The 20,905-nt window shown below is 42.3% G+C and overlaps 1 protein-coding gene across 2 annotated transcripts in view; it reads right to left on the reverse strand.

Annotated features, from left to right (window-relative positions):
• erc1b (ELKS/RAB6-interacting/CAST family member 1b) overlaps window positions 1-20,905 on the reverse strand; it is a 154,285-nt gene that overhangs the window by 87,315 nt on the left and 46,065 nt on the right. For both annotated transcript variants that reach the window (XM_030779991.1, XM_030779982.1), the window contains 4 exons: window positions 20,198-20,338; window positions 17,548-17,688; window positions 11,748-11,941; window positions 1,572-1,707 (listed from right to left, as the gene is read on the reverse strand). In XM_030779991.1, coding sequence (XP_030635851.1) covers window positions 1,572-1,707; window positions 11,748-11,941; window positions 17,548-17,688; window positions 20,198-20,338 — 612 coding nt within the window. The remainder of the gene's footprint in view (window positions 1-1,571; window positions 1,708-11,747; window positions 11,942-17,547; window positions 17,689-20,197; window positions 20,339-20,905) is intronic.

Consider the following 20,905-nt stretch of genomic DNA (forward strand, 5'->3'; position numbering starts at 1 on the left):
GAGTTTATTTTCATCACAAAGATACGTACACATACACATACTCACACACACATATACACACACGCGCGCGCATGCGTGCACACACACACACACACGCACACACCCCGTGTCAGAAGTCAGTATCCAACAATACACCAAACCCCATGTCGAAAATAAAGAATATGAACTCAAATCAAAACAAAGAACAGACGATGGAGAAAAAGGGGAAATATGAGAGAGAGAAAGAACAACACAGGGACCAGGAAAAATACCACAACCACAACAAAGCAGGGGCTGCTGTGGCATGGCCGTCCAGGGCTCTACAGAAATTAAAAAAAAAAAAAAAGAAATAGTCCCGTGAAAAAGGCTGGGACATTCTGTTCATCGGCCTTTTGCTCATGGACATTTTGTGGTGTGCTCTCACTTATTACAGCCACATGCTTTCAAACCCAATGAAAACTCAGAACCCTGAACCCTTACTCAGATCAAAACATAGAAGCTATGTTTCTCTGAAGGTAGATACTACTGGCCCTGTCTGATTACCACCACGGTCAAAAGAACCAAAGCATGGCTCTGCACAATGCAGACACGTCTCTGCTGAGCTGGATGAGATAAAAGTGACAGTGTTTCGTGTGGTTGAAATGAGTGTTTGTTAGGGTGATGTAGATGTAGGCTGGTTGTACATGTATGCGTTGGTGTGAGTGCCTGAGTGTGGTTCTTTTTAAGAGGTGTGTGCATGCCATGAAAATGTGTGTATATGTGTGGTTTTTTGAAGTGGGGGTGTGCATTGAGGGGTCCAGGATCACACATGCCTGCTAAACAGCTTGAGTCAGCACTGTTCACACCCACAATTAGCAACTTCCTCCCAAACCCAATACACTGGTCCCCTTTTCCTGTATTGGACTTTCTTTTGTTCAGTTTCTCTCTCTCCATTAATCCTTCTTTGCAATCCTAATGTGCACTGGGCTGAAGGAAGAGGACACTTCCCTCTACCTCAGAGGAATTTGTGCTAGAACGAGAGGGGAGGGGAGGGGGGGGGAGAGAGAGAGAGAGAGAGAGAGAGAGAGAGAAGAAGAAGAAGACAGAAACAGAAAAGGAGAAAGGAGAACATCCTCTGCTCTGTCATGTCATCTGAAGCCAGCACATATGATGGCTCATTACAACAATGCTTCTTTTGGGACCAACTTCCCTTAAGGATCAGTGCTGCATGCCAGAGGTTTTCAACCTTTTTCGACATGCGACCATTACTTCGTCTAGGTTTGAACCCGCACGCCCCGCCCCCTCCTTTTTCATTGTCCTTGCTGGTTTGCACCTAAAAGTCTCCTAATCTTGTGCCCCCTTTCACATGTGCTTGCGCACCCCCGGGGGGCAGGCCCCACAGGTTGAAAACCCCTGATGTATGAAACACGTTATGTCAATGTGATGGCGATCCATCAATGTCTCCATCCATCTATATCTGCAAGTCACTGTGCACACACATGTACAGAGAGAGCAAAGCAAAGAACCACACAGGAAAAGTGAAAACTTTTCTGAAATGTTTACTGCACTGCAAAGCCCATCTAGCTCATTCCATTACCCACTCTCTCCCTCACCTTGACTTGCTGGGAGCTCTCGTTAATGTTGTCCTCTCGTTTGCGAGCCTCCTCCATCAGCTGGGCATTCTTGTTCTTCTCCACCTGTTCTTTGTGCTTAAGATTGGCCACCTTCTTACTCTGATCCTTCATCTGCCTGCAGGGGCACACACAGAGAGACAGAGTAGAAAAAAGTCCCTTAGTCACAGACCAGGACATGCTATGAGTTACCTCATGGATACGAAGGTAGGGAATGGTAGGGTTTAAGAATGATTTATGTGTATAAGGAGTACACATAGAAAGCAGATAAGAAAAATGGAGACGCACGAAACACAAAGAAAGACGTGTAGGCAACATGTTCTGAAATACACAAAATGTGTGCACACATACATAGAAAATAATGACATGGAGACACACAGACATACACACACATGCAGAGAAAGAAATGGGCCACACATATACAGTGTGACAGGTAAACCAGAATGATCTATATAAACCAAGCTGCACTCCAAATGTGAGTCTACATGTTTCAGCTCCCCACTGGCTCTTCTCTCGTATCCTTCTATCCATACGCCACAAAAAAAAGTCAAAGGAACGACACAAATCAACACCCGAAAGCAAAATAAACATTTTTGCAGATGAAGGGGATGACTTTACTTATGAGCTCAGTCATAGGAAAAGAAGAAACAGATTCTGGAGTCATCACACACCAATGAGAAGCACATTAGAATCTGCTGTGAGCATTTTCCTGTTTACGTGGTCTTAATGTCTGGACTCTGTCCTGGCAGCAACATGGACGTATAGCATTCCAAAAGCCGCCTTGATTTGATCAAAATCCCTCGCTGCACCCCTTGTACCCCCCACACGAGGAACAGATGTGGAGTGAACGAGGCCAACGCAATTTTACAACATTTAATGAATCGTGAAACAGCATCCGACAATCCCCTTCTCTCTCTCCCCTATCCACCACAGTAGGGAACACTACACAGCAAACACTAGGTGGTAAAGGATGAGATATTACAAGCGGTTATGGGATATGACACATGTTCCTGGACAGCAATACCCAGAGTTCCTTTGGGCTTTCATCTCTCAGTCCAAAGAGGTAAAACAATGCAAAACCAACAGAAGAAAGCGGTGTAATCAGAGAGAAAACGCCACGGCTGGCGATGCCGGGCATGCTCCCAATACAATTAAGCAGGAGCAGGTGAGTCTGAACAAAACAGTACAGGTTTGGGCCAAGCCACCATGGTGCTAGCACCTGATCATTCTTCAGACCTTGCCATCAGAACACAGTGGAGTCTCTGTGTTTAAAGAGCAGCTGGAGAGAGCTCCGGTTCTCTTGCACTCAGCTCTTACACACACACACACACACACACACATACACACACACACACAAAGGTTTTCTCTGTAAGACTAAAGTGCTCCACAGACAAGTGACAGTAAAGCTCAACTTGGACTGATTTACACCATAATGTGAGACGCCGGCTGGTCAAATAAGATCATGCCAGGTGACTGATTGAGGACATATACTCACAGTCAACTTTATGAGGTACACCTACTTTATACGTACACTATATACAAATATACAACTACAGAAGCCCACCTGTTGCCATGCACAATTTGTCAGCCATCCTCTACTCCGAATAATCTATAGTCAGTTTCTAACCACAGAACCACTGTTGACCAAATATTATTGGGTGGCAAACAATATGAACACAGCAGTGAGTCTGCAGTAATATGTTAGTGGGTGTTACACTGGTACGAGTGTATCAGGCACTACAGTGTTGCTGGGTTTTTCTCACATGCTAATGTCATTGCTGTGTTGAGAGTGGTCCAACACCCAGAAATATCCAGCCAACAGTGGCTCTGTGGCCAAAACTGAACTGGGAAAAACAAACAAACAAACAAACAAATAAACAAACAAAAAAAAACTGGAAACTGACAAAGGGTTAGAGGTTGGCTAGGATAAACTGTGTGTGGCGATAGATTAGCCATGGTCTAACAGTACACCTACAAGGAGCATCTACAAAGGAGGTGGCCAGTGAATGTCCTTCTGTGTGTGTGCGGGCTCTATATACCACTCTAATGAATCACAGGGTTTCTCTTCTGTTACTGTGTTGCTCCGCTGTGCTGGACTACAAGCATGGAAAAAGGGAAAAAGGGAGGATGATAAAGAGAATGAGAACAAGAACAAAAGTTGGGGTGTACTCGCTGATTTGGGGTAGATATGTGTTAATTGTGGGTAAGAATCAAATCAAAAGCTGTGTAATATGTTACTGTACTCAAAGTGACCCAAAGCTCAACTAACAGCACACAGCTGCCTACAGTTACAGATACGCTAATCAGAAACATTCAAAATACATTCATACATTTAGCCAGTGGACTTTCATGTACTCTACATATCGAGTATTAGGTTTGAAGAGCTCACACACAATGAAGAAACACAGATATGCATGCATATTGTCTCCCACACACACTTACACGGCTACACACACACTTACATGCACAAATGCGTGCGCACGCACACACACACACACACACACACACACACACACACACACACACACACACACACACACACACAGAGTTCTCTCTCCCTCTCTGCCATAGGTTTCTACCTCCTCTGGTTGAATGAACTAATTTCATATCAAATGTCTATTTCTCATCCAATCTGCCATATTGTTTCAATACATCACAAATGCACATATCTAGCTGCCAAAAAGCCCAACCCCACAGTAACAGTTTAGGAACACACACTCATTGTATGAGACTGTATAAGAAAGAAAGAGAGTGAGCAAGTGTGTGTGTGTGTGTGTAACAGGTCATAAATAGTCAGGAATGTTCCTATTTGGCGTTTTCCGAGTAAGCCCAGCCATCTGCTTGGCTCCAGAAAGTTCCCCGCGAGCAGCACTGTATTTTTATGAGTTGAATGCAATCCTCCAATTCATGTTTTCTATTATGTGTTTATACATCTTTATTTGAGATCTGATACGAGGAGATGGGTGACCCTTGCTGTGAGAGTTCAGTAAGGGGAAATCTTCATTCTAATGAAAGATGGGGAAGAGGCGAAAGCTAGCATGGTTCTCAGATAGAGGCCTATTATCTCAATCCTATTGTGAAGCTGAGGTTTTGTCAGCATGAGCACTTTAATTCTGCATGCGGCCACCAGTGTAGGTAGAACATTAAAAGACCAATCAAGGTGAGTTTTTCTTTAGAGTGTCTGACTTTTCTTATAACAACTTTTAACGACCAAGTCCATTCTGAGCACAAGAAAACCAACTTTTACTGAGCTAGACCATCTTCTTAATCAAAGCAGAGAAGACCAAAGCAAGGTGTGTTAGATTACAGTTAGATTACACTACCCTTCACACAATGCAGTTGGAGGAGGGCTGCCTCTCTCCATCCTTTCATAGCATATGAACATTTTCCTACTCAGTGAGGGTCTTACAGAACAGAAGGCAGTCCACATGACTACAAAACAGTGTAACTTGGATGGAGGGAGCTGATGGCTATACAAGTGTTATCTGATTTCTGGATAACACCCAACCTCTTCATTATTTTTTATTATTATTCATGAGCTCTGTAACAGAGAACCTTAATCCAGCTCACCTAAACACACACACACACGCACACACGCACACATACACAAAGACACTAAACAGTCCCTTAAGATTAATGGAAAGAGTTCAATGGGGTGAAGCTAAACACACCTCAGTGTCAAAGTGTGAGCCATCAGACGAGTGATGGATTTAAAACCCCTGCATTGGGCCATTCTGAAAGCTCTCCCAGAAGAACTGAAGCCAGCCTGTGTGTGTGTGTGTGTGTGTGTGTGTGTGTGCGCGCGCGCGCATGCGTCTGTGTGTGTGTGTGTGTGTGTGTGTGTGTGTGTGTGTTCGCGCGCCCAGGGAAGAGACCTCCATTTACTGCCACAGACAGACTACCCTCTTTATTTCATCTTTTCCAACATGTACTTTTTCCTTCTTCTAAATAAAACCCTACACTGGAATATAAACATACCACTCCATCCCGCTTTCGTGGCATTGAGCGCTGGCCTTGAGTCTGTACACTTCATATGTCCAGCAGAGGACAGGAGAAAAACATTAGCACACAGGAACAAACAGTTTACCAACAGGATGCAAAAGCTGGACGCTCTTCTGAAGAGACCCAAGAAAAACATCATGTGGCTTGATCTTCCTGTCCTACTCATTTCTGTGCTGACTTTAGCTAAAACTCTCTCTCCTAGCCCCAGTATAAATGACACATACTGGAGACCTCCTTCAGCCCCTTCACTCATAGAAAACACCACTAGTGTGAAGACTTATGCCCCCTGCCTCCTCTCTTACTCACTATGGGCATAACTACTGAAGCTGCTAAAGCGAACTTTTAGTTCAGTTCAAGACTGAATTTCGCTTCTGCCGTACATCAAACCCGACTATAGCTTTTTAATGAATGTTATTTACATGCTTTTCAAACTATGTAATGTTGTTGTTGTTATTTTCAGTCCTGATTGCAACATTAATATTTAATATAAAGGAGGCTTTGGGCAATGTTTACAGGGTAAAAGCTTGAAAAGACTTTGAAATTCTCCAGAAAAAAAAAAAATTGCGTCAAAGAACCGACTCTTCTTTTAAGAAGGTTCAAAACTCAACCCGGCTATGGCTTTGAAAAGGAGTCAAGAGAAAAAAAAAACCTCTCAGAGGTCTTCCCTTAAATAAAAATCTCAACCTCAAGTTATTCTTTTAAAATACAGCATGTTGCAGTGGTGCAATCTACAGCAAACTTGTTCATAAGATAATTATAAAGATGCAGACATACTGAAATATTAATGTACATAGCCACATAACCACGAAAATCTTTCATAAAACTTTTCATTACATGAAACAACCTTCAAATGGGTTTCTCTTTCTCTTCCTGTCTCCCTTGCTATGTGAAACTGCATTCACCTTTTAAACCAATTCAGTTCTGTGGTCACAGGACAGAGAAGACAAGGCTTGGAAGCCACTGTTGATAATTAGAACTCTGGTCAACCTGTAAGTGATATTCAATAAAAGCCGATGGGTCCAAAGGCAGGGGAGTCATATTTATATGAATTCTGACTGAAATCAAAGCTGGACAAATAAAACGGATTCTGATGAGGAGACTGAGGCAGAAAACAGATCTCGCTAATGTAAGCCAGTCAGTGAGTGTGTGTGTGTGTGTGTTTTCATGTGACTGTCTGTTTATGAGAAGCCGGTGACTGTCGGAAACTGAAGAAATGGCTAAGGCTCCACTCTTTCATCCCACTCTTGTTCCCTCCTGTGGTCTAATGTGTTGACAAGACTGGATGTGAATACACACGTGTTCCCGACACCAAACGGAACGAACTGCATTAAGTCATCTAAGGACACAAAACCCATTACATTGGTCTAAACCGTGACCCTTTTTGATCAAACCGAGCAAGGATTTAAAAAGAAAGAAAACAGCCACAAGCAGAGATATAATCAAAAAACAAGGCTGAATCACAGTTGGTTTCCTATCACACCCTCTTTTAAAAATACCTAAAAGTATCTATGGACTGGTCGGTAAGCCATGGGCTAACACGTGTTATATTAGCAGAGGATCTGTGAGCCGTTAAAGCTAGTTATTGTTATGAGAATGCTAAGCCTCATTCTTTGGCTCCCTTACTGTTTTCACAAGTAGCAGGCAGAACACTGGAACAAGTGCCCGGATGTGGTCAACTAAGCAGACAGCTGCACTGTTAGCAGTTAGTATGCCTGTTGGGAGCCATCAGAGAACAAGGCCATGGCCAAATGTAAGTGAGGATGCCAACGTATGGACCATACACCACAGAACACTGTTTGGTTTGCAAACGTCCGTATGCTCCCGAGTGTGGGCACAGTGGGGGAAAAAGGAAAGGTCCTGAAGGACAACCACCCCCTGCCCAGCTAATTGAGTTAATGATTTGGAGGCCCCTTCGCCCAGGTGAGCCAAAGCTAACTGGAAAAATGAGTGTGACCACATAGAGAGTACCACAAACTCAAGCCACCCTGTGCATACACACAGTTACAGGTCGTCTTTGGACAGTTACGTTAAATCATACATCTCACAGCCTCAGTGTTGGGAGCTACAGCCTTGACCAAACTCTCACACACACTGATACACAAACAGGTGTGGGGTGAGGTGTGTTGCATCTAATGAATCAAATATAATATCAGAGCTGCCACAGAACTGCAGCATTGTCAAAGTAATGTGTACTATGCATGACAATTGCAAAGAAAGAGAGTTAAAGACAGAATGAGAGAAAGACAGAAAGGCAGGCTGGGTACTTTCTTACACACCATGATGCTATTCAGCATCAACTGTTACTCATGGCGGAGACTTAAAAGCTCAGAAACAGCCAAAGCTTTGGGGAAAATTATTTTCAGAATGACACAGATTCCTTTTCATACTGGGGCACCTTGATGTAGAAGAGATATCAAACTGTCCTGTTTGCTGTGTTTCCAAGCTCCTGAGTAAAGATCAAAAAAGAAGCGGAGGGAAAAAACTAAATTGAAAAAAAGAAAAAAAAAAGAGGAAGATCTGCTTCTCTGTCAGGCATACTTGCAACATTTCATTTGTTTTCTTGGAGAGAGAAAAAGCTGAAGAGTTTCCTCCCAAAACACCAAAAAGAAGAGAAGTAAAATAATAAGGACGATAAACAACTCAGAACCAAGCACAGCAATCAAGCTTGGATCCATATCAAAGGCTGGCGGCAGAAACACTGTTTCAAACCGAACCGGGCAGAAATGAGGAATGGGGAATTCCTAACTTTCCAATTAGGAGTTTCTTTGAGGAACCACTGGTGTTGCTCTGCTGTGTTCTCTTTAATGTGTTCTGAATGAAAGCACCAGTATGCACCTGAAGCCTGGAGTTTGTTTACTGGGTCTAACAGGTAGATTAATGATACACACTCTGAGCTGTCTGTTAGGGGCTTGTCTTTCTCTCCTAGTTTCTCACATTCCCACATTTTCTTTTTTTTCTTTGGTTTTTAAGCCCTTTATACAACCATCAGAATTTTTTTCTTTCTTCGAAAAGCAAAAACAGCAGTTAGTTAATAATCCCCTACATCTCCACCCCAGGCCCTGCTTTAAGGCGTAACAATCAATAAAACCAGTTGTTACCCCATTAAGGGCACATTGCACTACAGCTGGTTCTGTGTTTTTCATTTGTTTCCAATACATTTATGCCTGATACATCTCTTAGGAAGCAAAGACTCCATTACTGATGAGTGGACATGGTGCTTTTATACAGATCATAGGTGATTTCACTCACTTTACAGAGGAGTTAAAGGATTTAAACTGTACAGAATAAAAACAACATAAAATAAAGAACAGTGTGAGAGACAGAAGAAAGCAGATATACTAACCTGGAGGCCAGACTGCAGGATTAAAACAGTATTCCAGGAGAGAATGAAAGGGAGAGATGAAGAACAAACAGAGTGGAGAGCTATGTTAGTGCTAGTTTCTATGCAGGAGCAGAATTTAGAGCGTCAATACATTATAAGGTACACAGCCAAAGCATTCATTCTTCACAAAGAAGAGTTAAGCAGACAGACAGGCACATACTTCATGTACACACACAAACACACACACACATACACACCCGACATGAAGAGGCAGACAAACACGGACTAACACACAAAGATCAGTGTCAAACACACACAGCAGTCAACATGCAACAACCAATATACACCAACAGACAAAGCACTCAACAAAAGAAACATTAAACCCAAAGAGAGACATGCTAATCAAATCTTCCTGAGTGGGAACTACAAGTATATAGATTTACATGTTTTTGCTTTTATGCTTTGTGTCTTTGCTACATCTGTCACAGCTGTCTTGGAGCCAGACTAATATCTATGGTGATTCACTATTCTAAACTACCTTATTTTTCCTTCATTCTTTATTTCAGCTTGTCTCTCCTTCCTTTCCTTCTGTTCTCTCTCTCTCTCTCTCTCTCTCTCTCTGTTAGTGTGAAAGCTGCTGTTGCTCCACTTTCAGCTCAGCCCATTCTACACATAATTACCATCAGACAAATCAAATAAGTATTAAAATATCCCAGTTGAACCTATACTCTGTTTCAGGAGCTTTTAAGAAGACAGCCCCCACTCTGCAGATCTCCAGCCGAAAGAATGCTGTGTTCCCGTCAAAGAGATGAGTAATTTTGACTGAAGACAACCAATTCCATCTGTCTATTTCGGCTTCATTACTGACAAAGACACCAAAACAGACAGCGCTGTCACGATAACATTTTGTCAAACTACATGGAGAATCTAATTGAAGACTGGATGAAACTTTTTTTAGGGAAAAAAAAAAACACCTCAAGATTCAGTTAAAAGAACATAAAAATCTGGGACAAGGTAACAATCATCTCACAGTTTATGTTTATGAAGTGCATTCTATTCCTGTTACACTAACTTTTTAATCTCCTAAATGAAACTTTAAATATCTTTAATTTGTCTTTCACTTCTGAAAACAATGTTTGTCATGCAAATAAAGTATTCTTAAGAGGACAGGATAGCCTAGGATAGGACAGGATAGGACTCAGCATTCTTCTGAATCATATACTGACCACTCTTGAATGGTCCCAGGCACCGAGACTCATTAAACTGAAATTGTCTCCTGAGGAGAAGCCAGGTTTGACTCCGCATGTTTGGGAGTGTTTTAATGTCTGTAGACAGTCCCTGTATCAATGACCTCACGTTTGTTCATCCTCCAAACTCCTTGCTCTGCAATCGCTCACATTTGAGTGTGTTTTGATCGGCCTGTTTTAATTATTCATTTCTCTTATTTATTTATGTGAGCTAGGATGAGAGAGGGCCTGTGTTTGCTTCCAATTAATTAGCGAAATTACAGAAACTCAAACAGAGTAATGCAGACACAAACACAGACAGTCTAACAGAATTAGCTATACATAAAACACATACCCTTCAAGACACAGACAAGCGGTGCACACACAAACACACACACACACACACACACACACACACACATGAAGTGACACAAAAAGAAACACAGTCTCTCAAACATTCTCATCACAGTACATACAGACTGATCTGGGGTCAGTGCGTGCATCCAGTCAAAATTCAGATCTAGTCACGTGGCCAATATGGGACAATCCTGGTGGCTTCACTTTGTCTCTCCCAAACAGAGTGAAGTGTTCATTGTGGTCTGTAACCACATATGCTATACATAACACCTACACGAAGAATTGACATGAACCAAGTGTGCATAAACATTTATTACCAAACAAATTGCTCAGTGAGAGAGAGTGAGCAGGTGGGAGAGTGACTAAGAGTGAATGAGTGTGAGTGCTGGTAAGTGTGCAGGAATAAGCAATCCCAAAGAAACAGATCAGTGAGAGAGAGTGAGAGTAACAGTGAACGAGAGTGAGTGGTTCTCCCGCTGATGCTCACGTATCTGAGATATTAATTATCCACTCACTTGCCCAGGTAATCCCAAACTAGCCCCCCTACTGGCTGAGATACGGGATTTGATGCCTGCTGAGGCCCCGTGGAACACCAAGGAGATGGGAAAGGCTGTCTGCCATGGTCCACAGACAGATGCAAACATGTGTATAAGTATATAAGCGCATATGCACATCCACACCCACACACAAAACCAGGAGTACAAAGGACAACAAGCACATACAGAGAGAGGGGAAATTTGGGTTAAAATAAGATACAGCACTCATACAGTTAGTCCAAACAAACATGTACAGTGTTTAAAAAAAAACAAAAAAAAACAAGAATTAGTAGGAACCAAACAGCACACAGATCCTCCAGCAAGCAGAGAGCTGCACCACAGTTCACTGGCGTCTGACAACACACATGTACAACCAAGGGAACAAAAACAGACACACTTGGACAGAAAGACCCTGGCACAAAGATCCTCTGTATCAAATGTTAAGTACAACGTGTGTGTGCATACTGTTTGCTTGCACGTGTCCAAGGGAAATGCATGAATATGGAAGAGTATGAGTGAGTATGCTCGTCTATGTCTTTCTGTATGTTAACACACTTCTGGTTGACCATGCAAAAGGGTGTATGTGCAAGTGTATGTATCTGAGTATGAGTTCACATATGAATGCTTTGTATGCATCCTAGATAGCTGAGTTTCTGAGTATGTGTTTAAGGGTTTGTGTGAGCTCCTGTGTGTGTGTTAGAGTTTGTGTACATACTTCTCCAGTTCACTGATCTTCCTATCCTTGTCATTTTTCTCATTCTCCATCTCTCTCAGAATCTCCAGCAGCCGGTCCACCTCAGCCTGCGCCTTCCCAGCGTCCTCTTTGTGACGGGTCACTTCTTGCTCCAGCGCGGCAATACGTTCAGACAGCTCTGTATTAGCCTGAGCCTCCACAGCTGCTGTCTGAGCCTAAAACCCCAAAAAAAGTCAGAGACCGAAAGGTCAAAGATCTAATGACAAATAAACTGTGCATTTGGTTATGATTTTGCTTTCAGACTGGCGTTCCAAATGTGGGTGCTTCAGACTCACACAATCTGTGAGAATATCAAATTAAATAAAGCAAGAACATCATGCCAAACACACACTGCTAATCAGTAACACATACAAACACAACGCATTCAAAAATCAACAAGTTCTTTAGACAAAGAAAAAAAAAAAGAAAAGAAAAGAACAAGAAACACACAGCCGCCAAGAACAACCTCTTGTCTCTATTCCTCTCTCTTCAGTTAAAAATTCTATGCTAAAACCTCTACTCTACGGACTGGCACTCTCTACACACACTCAGTCGCTAGTTACTACACGTGTATCTGCCACCGTAAGCCGGTACAGAGACTTTAGTACGATCTTCCCCCTCTTTCACCCTCTTTAGATGAAATCCATGGCCTGCAGTGGGTGACAGTGTCAGCAGTCTGACAGCTGTGCCCATGAGTGGCCGTGGGCAGAGTCAGGGTCAGAACGTGTGCCAACACAGCCAAAAACGCCCACTCCATCCTGTCAAAGCTAATCCATGACATCACAGAGGGGGAAAAAAAGGCCTTTTATAGCAACCGTGTGTGTGTGAACGCATAAACATCATTTCACTGATGCTGTCGTCAAAAAAAGGGCTTATTACAGTGGACTAAAGTGTTCAGTCAAATGTCAGCCCTGATTTTAAATAAATCTTTTCATTTCCTTTCGCAATTTAGGCAATGAGACGTAATTCTGCATCAGTCTGCGGTAATGTCTCTTGTAAAAATCCACAGGGACAGTGTTTGTGCTAAAGTGGCATTTATATGGCTACAGGGCTTCTACTGTAACACACATTAGAATCAGACCTGATTTGAGTGAGTTTGAGACAGTAAAATGTGAGTCTGTGAACTCTGTCGTCATTAGCGAGAGAAACGGTTTGGAAAAAGTCATGCAGGGGTTAATTTAAGAGAGAACACAATACACTGAGCACAACACAAAACAAAAACAAAACACTGAAACATGGCCAGGAACAGGATAGGACAATCATCACACACATAACAATTCTGAGTGTTTTTGCCAAAGCGTTTTGAAGTACAGACGAGTGTATCTCTAATGCTATGTGAACTGATTTATGTCAGTGTTTGTCTTTCATTCTGTGGCTGGTCAGCCTATGGTCTGTGCGGCAGACGGCAAACCTCCTGTGCTTGGCATGGTGTGAAAGCAGTCTGTTCTGTTCTGCTTTATTGGGGCTTTTATTTGAAGGCCACGGTCAGGCCTCTGTCATTTGCTTTTTTTAATGTCTGGCCCTGAGGTTGAGGAGGTTTCCACGACGACCGCCAAGAGCAGGACGTCTGCTGGGGAGGACTAGGAAACAAGCCTGTTTGTGTGTCTGCATGTGTGTGCGTTTGTACATTTTCTAGCGCAGAGAAGATTTATAGTACACTGAGATATATCAAACACACATACGCCTTCGCTCTGATCAGATCCCTGACCATGACGTAAGGTGGGTGAAGTGAGATTCTGTGAGCGTGAGACTAAAGGTGTCAGAGCAATACACACAAACACCTGACAACTCAGAACTCAAATCATGAGGAAAAGAGACAGATGGAGAGGAGAGGAGGCAGAGGGAGAGGGAGGAGGGGGGGAGAGAGAGAGAGAGAGAGAGAGAGAGAGAGAGAGAGAGAGAGAGAGGGAGCAAGACAGAGATATAGAGAGAGAGAGAGAGAGAGAGAGAGAGAGAGAGAGAGAGAGAGAGAGGGAGCAAGACAGAGATATAGAGAGAGAGAGAGAGAGAGAGAGAGAGAGAGAGAGAGAGAGAGAGAGAGAGAGAGAGAGGGAGCGAGATAGAGAGAGAGAGAGAGAGAGAGAGAGAGAGAGAGAGAGAGAGAGAGAGAGAGAGGATGGGAAGGGACTATTATTAGAGGGAATGTACGGACAACTGGGAAGTGAGTAATCATTGGAAAAGCAGAGAGGTCTGAGACGTGAGAGAAACGAGAGAAACAGAGTCCGGGTGTTAAACATGGAAAATATGTGTGTCTATGTATGGGGTTAATCAGGGACATTTGGCTGAGAAAATAAATGACAATGTGTTTAATGTAACATGTCTATTTATAAATCCAAATAAGCATCACAAGTAAAGCATTTGCTGAATTTTATAACATGTGTGACACCATTATCTGTTTGCGTGTGTGCAATTCGTTACTTTCACTGGCAACGCATGGCATACTGTTACTCCCACGAGCAGTGCTGTGTGTACAGCATGTGTTTTATGCAGGAAGATTTGTCAACATGTCTTTTCACATTTATTGAACATCTCTTCACTCCTGCATCTAGCTACGTTCCAAAACACTCACCAGATGCCTCCATACCCACAGCCAATCAGAGCTGAGCCATCACTCTGTCTCAACCAATCAAATCAGGTGCCTTTGGAACTGTCTGCAAGTTGTCACTTACACTCTTTTAATAACTAGGAAGTAGGTCTGGGCGCACACACCCACACAGACATACAGCCAATACTTTCAATGCTTTTGGATCCGCTGACAGGAGTATGAAACAGGAACGGGTTTAAGAGAAGCAGGAGAGACAGTGAGAGAAAAAGAAGGAGAGACAGCGAGAAAAAAAGAAGTAGAGCCAGCAGAGAAAAAGAAAGAGGGATAGTTTGTAGAATGGGTGCTGGAATTTGTTTATGTATATATGTGTGTGCATGTTCTTACACCTCCCTTACTGACATCCCTCCAAAACAAGAAAGGACTGCATCCACTTTAATATACTCAGCATGTCAAACTAACATGTTCAATATGCAGAGAATCATCTGTTAGCTACCATACAGTGCACACATGTACTAGGACAATCAGATTCACTATGCTGCCTACTTTGAACTGCTTTTGGCTCAGGACAAACCTGTGCATTTTACCAGTCGTCACCATTAGGTTGAAAGAAACATTGGGGGACAATATAGGTCCAGCATTTCATTTCCATGCTCACTCACTGGTCCTTGTTCTGTCAGGTGATTTTACACCTGAGCACTGGTCATGGCATTTGTCAACAATCTTTAGAAATCGTTTTAGCGTTGAAGATCTCAATGTGTTTACTTACTGTTATGTAAATTACAAAGGTAAGGGAAGACTGACATGCACATATTGGCCAGGTTACTCACACTTGTCCTTCAAAAAAAAGAAGAACTTTTCATATTGTATGGTATCAGTATTTGGTTGGTTAACTGTAAGACTCCTGAAAGCTCCATCTGCATCATGTATTTAAAGAATATTTGTACTGTCATTCCACCTTTACTGAGCGCAATTCAGCCACACACTATAAGTGACTTGTCTTCAACACTTAGTAGGATATTTTTCAGCCTATTGGACAGCTTTCTCCATACTTCAATTGAGACACAAACTGATTACAGAACTGACTACAAATAATCAGGCTGCATTAAAAAACTTTAACATTATATGAAAAAAAAAAAAATGATATAGTAATTACAGGGGTCCTGGACTGGCAATGCTCAAAAATGTGATGGCTAATGCTAATGCAGAGAGGAGGGGGAAAAAAAAACTTCACTAACACAAACAAGCATGACAGGAAGCTGAACACCGTAGCAGAAAACAGTATGGATCACAACACACTATATCACAAAATATCACACTCTATATCACACCCAGCAAATCAAATCACACTCAACAGCACGTAACACACAAGGGTTTAGATAAGAAGCTCATGCAAGCACGGCTGTACATCACTTCTGTTTACTTGCATCCCTGTTCTCTCTCTCTCTCACAAACATACACACAGAGACATACACACACACACACACACATATCCCTACACCCTCGATAGTTGAAGAGCTGAGCTCATGCAAGCAAAACTAGCAAAGTCCCTCTAGCACATTCATTAGGTTCTTTTTAAATCCTCACCATTCACACGAACGCACGCATGCCCCCCCCCCCCCACACACACACACACACACACACACACACACACACACAGGCAGACAGACAGACAGACAGACAGACACAGACACACACACACACACACACAAAACTAAGGGATAAGAGGAGGCTTTTCACACTAGGATGCACTTACAAGATTGGAGGACTGGGCTGACATGAGCTCAGAGTGCTATGGGTGGGGGGATGAGGGGAGCAGATAAAAATACAAATAAACAAGAGAGAGATGGTGAATGAGATGGCAAGAATAAAAAAAGTGTTAAAATGATAATGTGTGATAATGACAAAAGTTTAAAAAAAGAAAAAGAAAAAAAAACAGAGGAGAGTCAAAGAGATCTGAAGAAGTGAAGGATGAGTGAGATGGGTGTAGACACAGGCTAAGCCTGGCACTGAGCCCAGGCACAGGAGAACATACACATAACCTTCAACTGTATGGCTGTCTTCTCCAGCTGACGAGTTAACAACAGGTACAAACTAAAACAGCAAAATGTTTTAATAGGCATGACACATGTAACTATGGTACTGATAGTGATATTTAAGGAATGCTACCACACGCTTTCTGTTTAATTCTGAATGCACAGGCAGTATATTTCTGCTACTTTTCTTCCATGAAATGTTACTAAGCAAAATGTACGTTAAAAGTCTCAATACTCTGTAATCTGAAACTGAAAAAAATCTATAGTTGTACAAAATGCTCTGTTGGTGTTTAATATATCAACAGATTGAGAAAAATCAAACTTAAAATGAGTTGTTTTACAATTAACTAACAGCTAACATGACCTAAAGGGTTATCACTGATATAAAAATGTCTTTGCATGTGCCTCTACAGGACCTATGTTTGTGTATGTGCATTTGTGTGTATAGCCGCTTTAACACATGCACTACAATCCTAAAATAATCAGGATTCTAACCGGAGGGGCTGCATGTGTGAACAAGAATGTCCAGTCGACTCGGATTCTAAACGGACTTTATTCTAGCAGCCCCCTAGTGCAAATTCCGTTTTCTCTTCATTTAGGTCCATGTGTGAATAAAGCGTATTATACTCTGGAGTATGCACAGCGAGTAAGCGGGCACAAACTGAGGATTTAAATCCTTGATGGCGTTTCTAACATGCGACTGACGCGAAACCGGAAGAATACAAACATCTGAGGGTAAAGAAGAAGGGTCATTTACTTGAGGATGCCAATGAAAATGTCTGACTGGAGAGATGAGGAGATTCAGGAACTTTTGTCAGTGAGGGCTGGCGTCAAAATCGTCAGATAAAAGTCGGTAGCCTCGTCCGCCTTTTTCAATTTGTTGTAAACAAAACACTGCGATTTTCACAGAGCACTTTTTGCGTCATGTCCTGCCTCCTGCACGCTCAACCCAGGCGCCAACCCCGCCTAAACCAAATGGAGTATTTCGAGCATGTGCGAAAGCGTCTGACTTGGACTATCTGCTGCTGTGAGCTACATGTGTGAAAGAGCAACTTCGGACATAATGCGAACCTGATTCTGTGGTTATAGTCCGTAGTGCATACGTGAAAATGGCTTATATTAGTGTGTGTGTGTGTTTGCATGTATGTGTGTGTGTGCGTGTGTGCGTGTGTGTGTGTGTGTGCGTGTGTGTGTGCTTGTTTACCTTTTTGAGCTGGTTCTCCAGTTTTATGCACTCCTCTTTTTTCTGCTCCAGAGCGATCTCTAAACTCTTGAGTTTGGAGTCTTTCTTCAAACCAGAGGAGGCCAGTGACGAGGCGTGTTCCTTCAGATCCAACAGAGACGTCTGAGAAAGACAGAGCACCTACATTTATTATAGAGTAACTCCTGGGTTAAATCTGTGTTAAACTTTACACTGTACTACTATTAGCACATATTACTCATTTTCCTTCATGACAGTGAAACAGGTCTGAACTTCAGTGTGGGAGGAAAAGCAGGGGAGAGATGAAAAAGAAAAAGGACTGTCACTGCATCCCTTTGAGAAGAGTACTAATTAAACTCACTGGCTCTTGGTGGAGTGAGCAGGCTTAGAAAAATGTTAATCAAAAGCGGTATGGAGGCCTCTCTCACGTAATGATTTAGACTCTGATTTCGGGAAATCAAACTGAGTACAAACACATGTAAACATATATATGAATCCACAGCCAACCAAAATCTGACTGCAGCATACACAGAGCAACCAAGAGTAAGAAATTTCTGGCCTTACACACACACACACACACACACACACACACGCATGCACACACGCGCACAAGTTAATTAGGAGACAAGGCTCCATGGACTTGCTTCAACTCATGACGCCACAGAATGAAAACAAACAGAAATTCAATGCATGTCGAGAGAATGCAGCAATGTAGGACAGACAGGACAGATGTAGCACAGACACATAACCACTACAATAGACCATATCAACCACCTAACTCAGTCCGTCTGTCCATCCATCCATCACGTTTGAAACAAAAAACTGCTTCAAAGTTCTCATAGACTCTGCTACAATGGACGAACAACAGCACTGCATTAACAAGTAAAAGAGCTGTATAAATAAAACTTCCTACTGTAATCTATAAATTAAGATTTATTTATCAAAGGGAAACTAATATCATAGCTGTTCAAACCAGACAGAAAATACAGCATATTATGTTAGAGTATATTTGCATAGCTGTTATACTACTCTCCTCTATTATCTTTGCACTGGCTTACGAACAGCAGATATTGTAACCTGTATTTCCATTGACAGACAGACTGTAGCTTCTAAAGCCCAGAAATGGGAGCCAATACTGTACATGTGGAGAGTACATGTAGACACTCTAGTCATGTTTTTCACATGTTCAAACTGCTGTCATCCATGCGTGAAACCTTTCCTGCCATTTCCGTTTTTGGCCTCACAATTTCACACTCCAGTGCTATCGGCAGACCAAAATACACACTTAATGCTCATTCTGCTGTACAGCGATCCCACAGTCCTGTACTCGAGTTGGTTAAGAAAACACAGCAGGACTGAAGCGCTGATTTACAATCACACTTAGCTATTACTGACCAGGGACAAGAAAACAGAAAGATCACCACTCATAACACACACAGCAGAAGCATCCAAACGCAAGTGCATGCACATGCACAAACAGGACAACACGTGCCGTGGGGAAGACACTAACGCTTCAGTTAAACAGAACTGTAAAGATACGAACTGGAACCACACAGTGATCAGCACTGTCAAAATCTCCCACACACACACACACACACACACACACATATACATATGCACACACAGGACTGATGGCCATGAAAAAGGACAGCAGAGAGCAATATATGTGTGAGAGCATTAAAAAAAAGAGGGGAAGTAAAAGGTAAAAAGGAGTGAAGAGAGTGTGAAGGTGTGGAGAGGTACAGGAGAGGGTGAAAGAGTGGAGAGAATTGATGTGAGGAGAAGAAGGGAAGTGGTTTGGATGGAGAGTTGAAGCAGACAGCGGAGAGGAATGTAGTGATCACACAGCACAAGAATAACATGAATAATAAAAAACCCACAAAAATATAATTCTGGAAAAGTTATGTATCACATCCGTACATTTCTCCCATGTCTGTATGTGTGTGTGTGTGTGTGTGTGGTTTTAGTCTGATGTCTGTCTGACTGTGATGACAGGCAGACAGACAGACACAGAGGGAGTGTGAAAAAGCAAGTGTGAGATGTGCACAGAAAGCACAATGAGCAGGAGGCCTAAGGGGGACAGTCCCCTCACAGGAAAAACCCACCATTTACCAGCACACAGACACACACACACACACACACACACACACACACACACACACACACACACACACACAATGGATCTACAGCGACTCAGGCCCACTCTGTTTGTCTGTGCGTGAGTGCGTGCGTGCGCATGTGTGTTTAAGTTGCAGTCCAGGCTGAGTGACTGATGACAGTATTCACTGTTCAACATTCTCCTCTCTAAAGATACAGGAGTAAAGTACACAACACATGGACACATTTGCCATCAAATCGATGCCCTGATCTGTTACTCTGTCTACTACTATGTCTGTTTGTCTTTTAAAGCATGTTGCTGGGAGAGGACATGGTAAACAGGACTGAGATGGGCCAGGAATGGTAACTGTAAGACAGTTAAGATATTTAGTTAAATTCATAAATGGATCTGGCAAATTTAGTTATTATGTGACTGAAGCGAGGGCTGGTGTGTGTGTGTGTACTATCTAATGAACATGACCACATTAACTGTCTCCAGGACATGTGAGAATATGTGTGTGCGTGGAGTACAAAGAACAGTATGGTGAGGACTCACCTCTCGGTCAGACAGGTCTCCCTGTAGTAGACTGACTTTCTCCTTCAGCTCTTTCAGTTCTTTTTTGTTGCTCTCAAGCTCTTCACTCTTCTCTCTCTCATCTCTGTCTCTCTGCTCCTTCAAACGCTCAATAATACGCTCCTACAAAAAAAAAGAGAAAAAAAAAAAAAACATAAATAAATGCACGGTTAGTCAAAAAAAAAAACCCAAACATTTCCACAATCAATTTAGAAATACAAACTGAAACACAGACACACAAAGAAAGACTAACATTCAGCTTATTAACAAACTGTCATCAGATGCTTCACAAGGGACAACAAACTAAGATCAATGAGCTATGGTTTGATTCTAAAATTACGACTACATTTCGATTAACATCATTTGACAGTTGTACAGTACAATACACTCAACAGTTGTTGCTAGTTAAAATAACAACAACAGCAACAACGACGACAACAACAACAACTGTCGTGGAGCAACACGCTTCATATCAAAAGGACTGATGTCTCAGCCTATCGTACCTACCTTCCCCAGACTAGCCAATCAACATGCATTTTTAAGACTAAATGATAGTCTCATTATATTCAGCTCATGTGATCTCTTACACATTTGAACTATTCAAATAAACATACTAGGTGTGTGTGTGTGTGTGTGTACGTGTGTGTGTGTGTAGCAGATCCCTGAAGGAAAGCTGCCACACACTGTTTT

Source organism: Chanos chanos, chromosome 1, assembly GCF_902362185.1.
Source record: "Chanos chanos chromosome 1, fChaCha1.1, whole genome shotgun sequence".
NCBI lineage: Eukaryota > Metazoa > Chordata > Actinopteri > Gonorynchiformes > Chanidae > Chanos > Chanos chanos.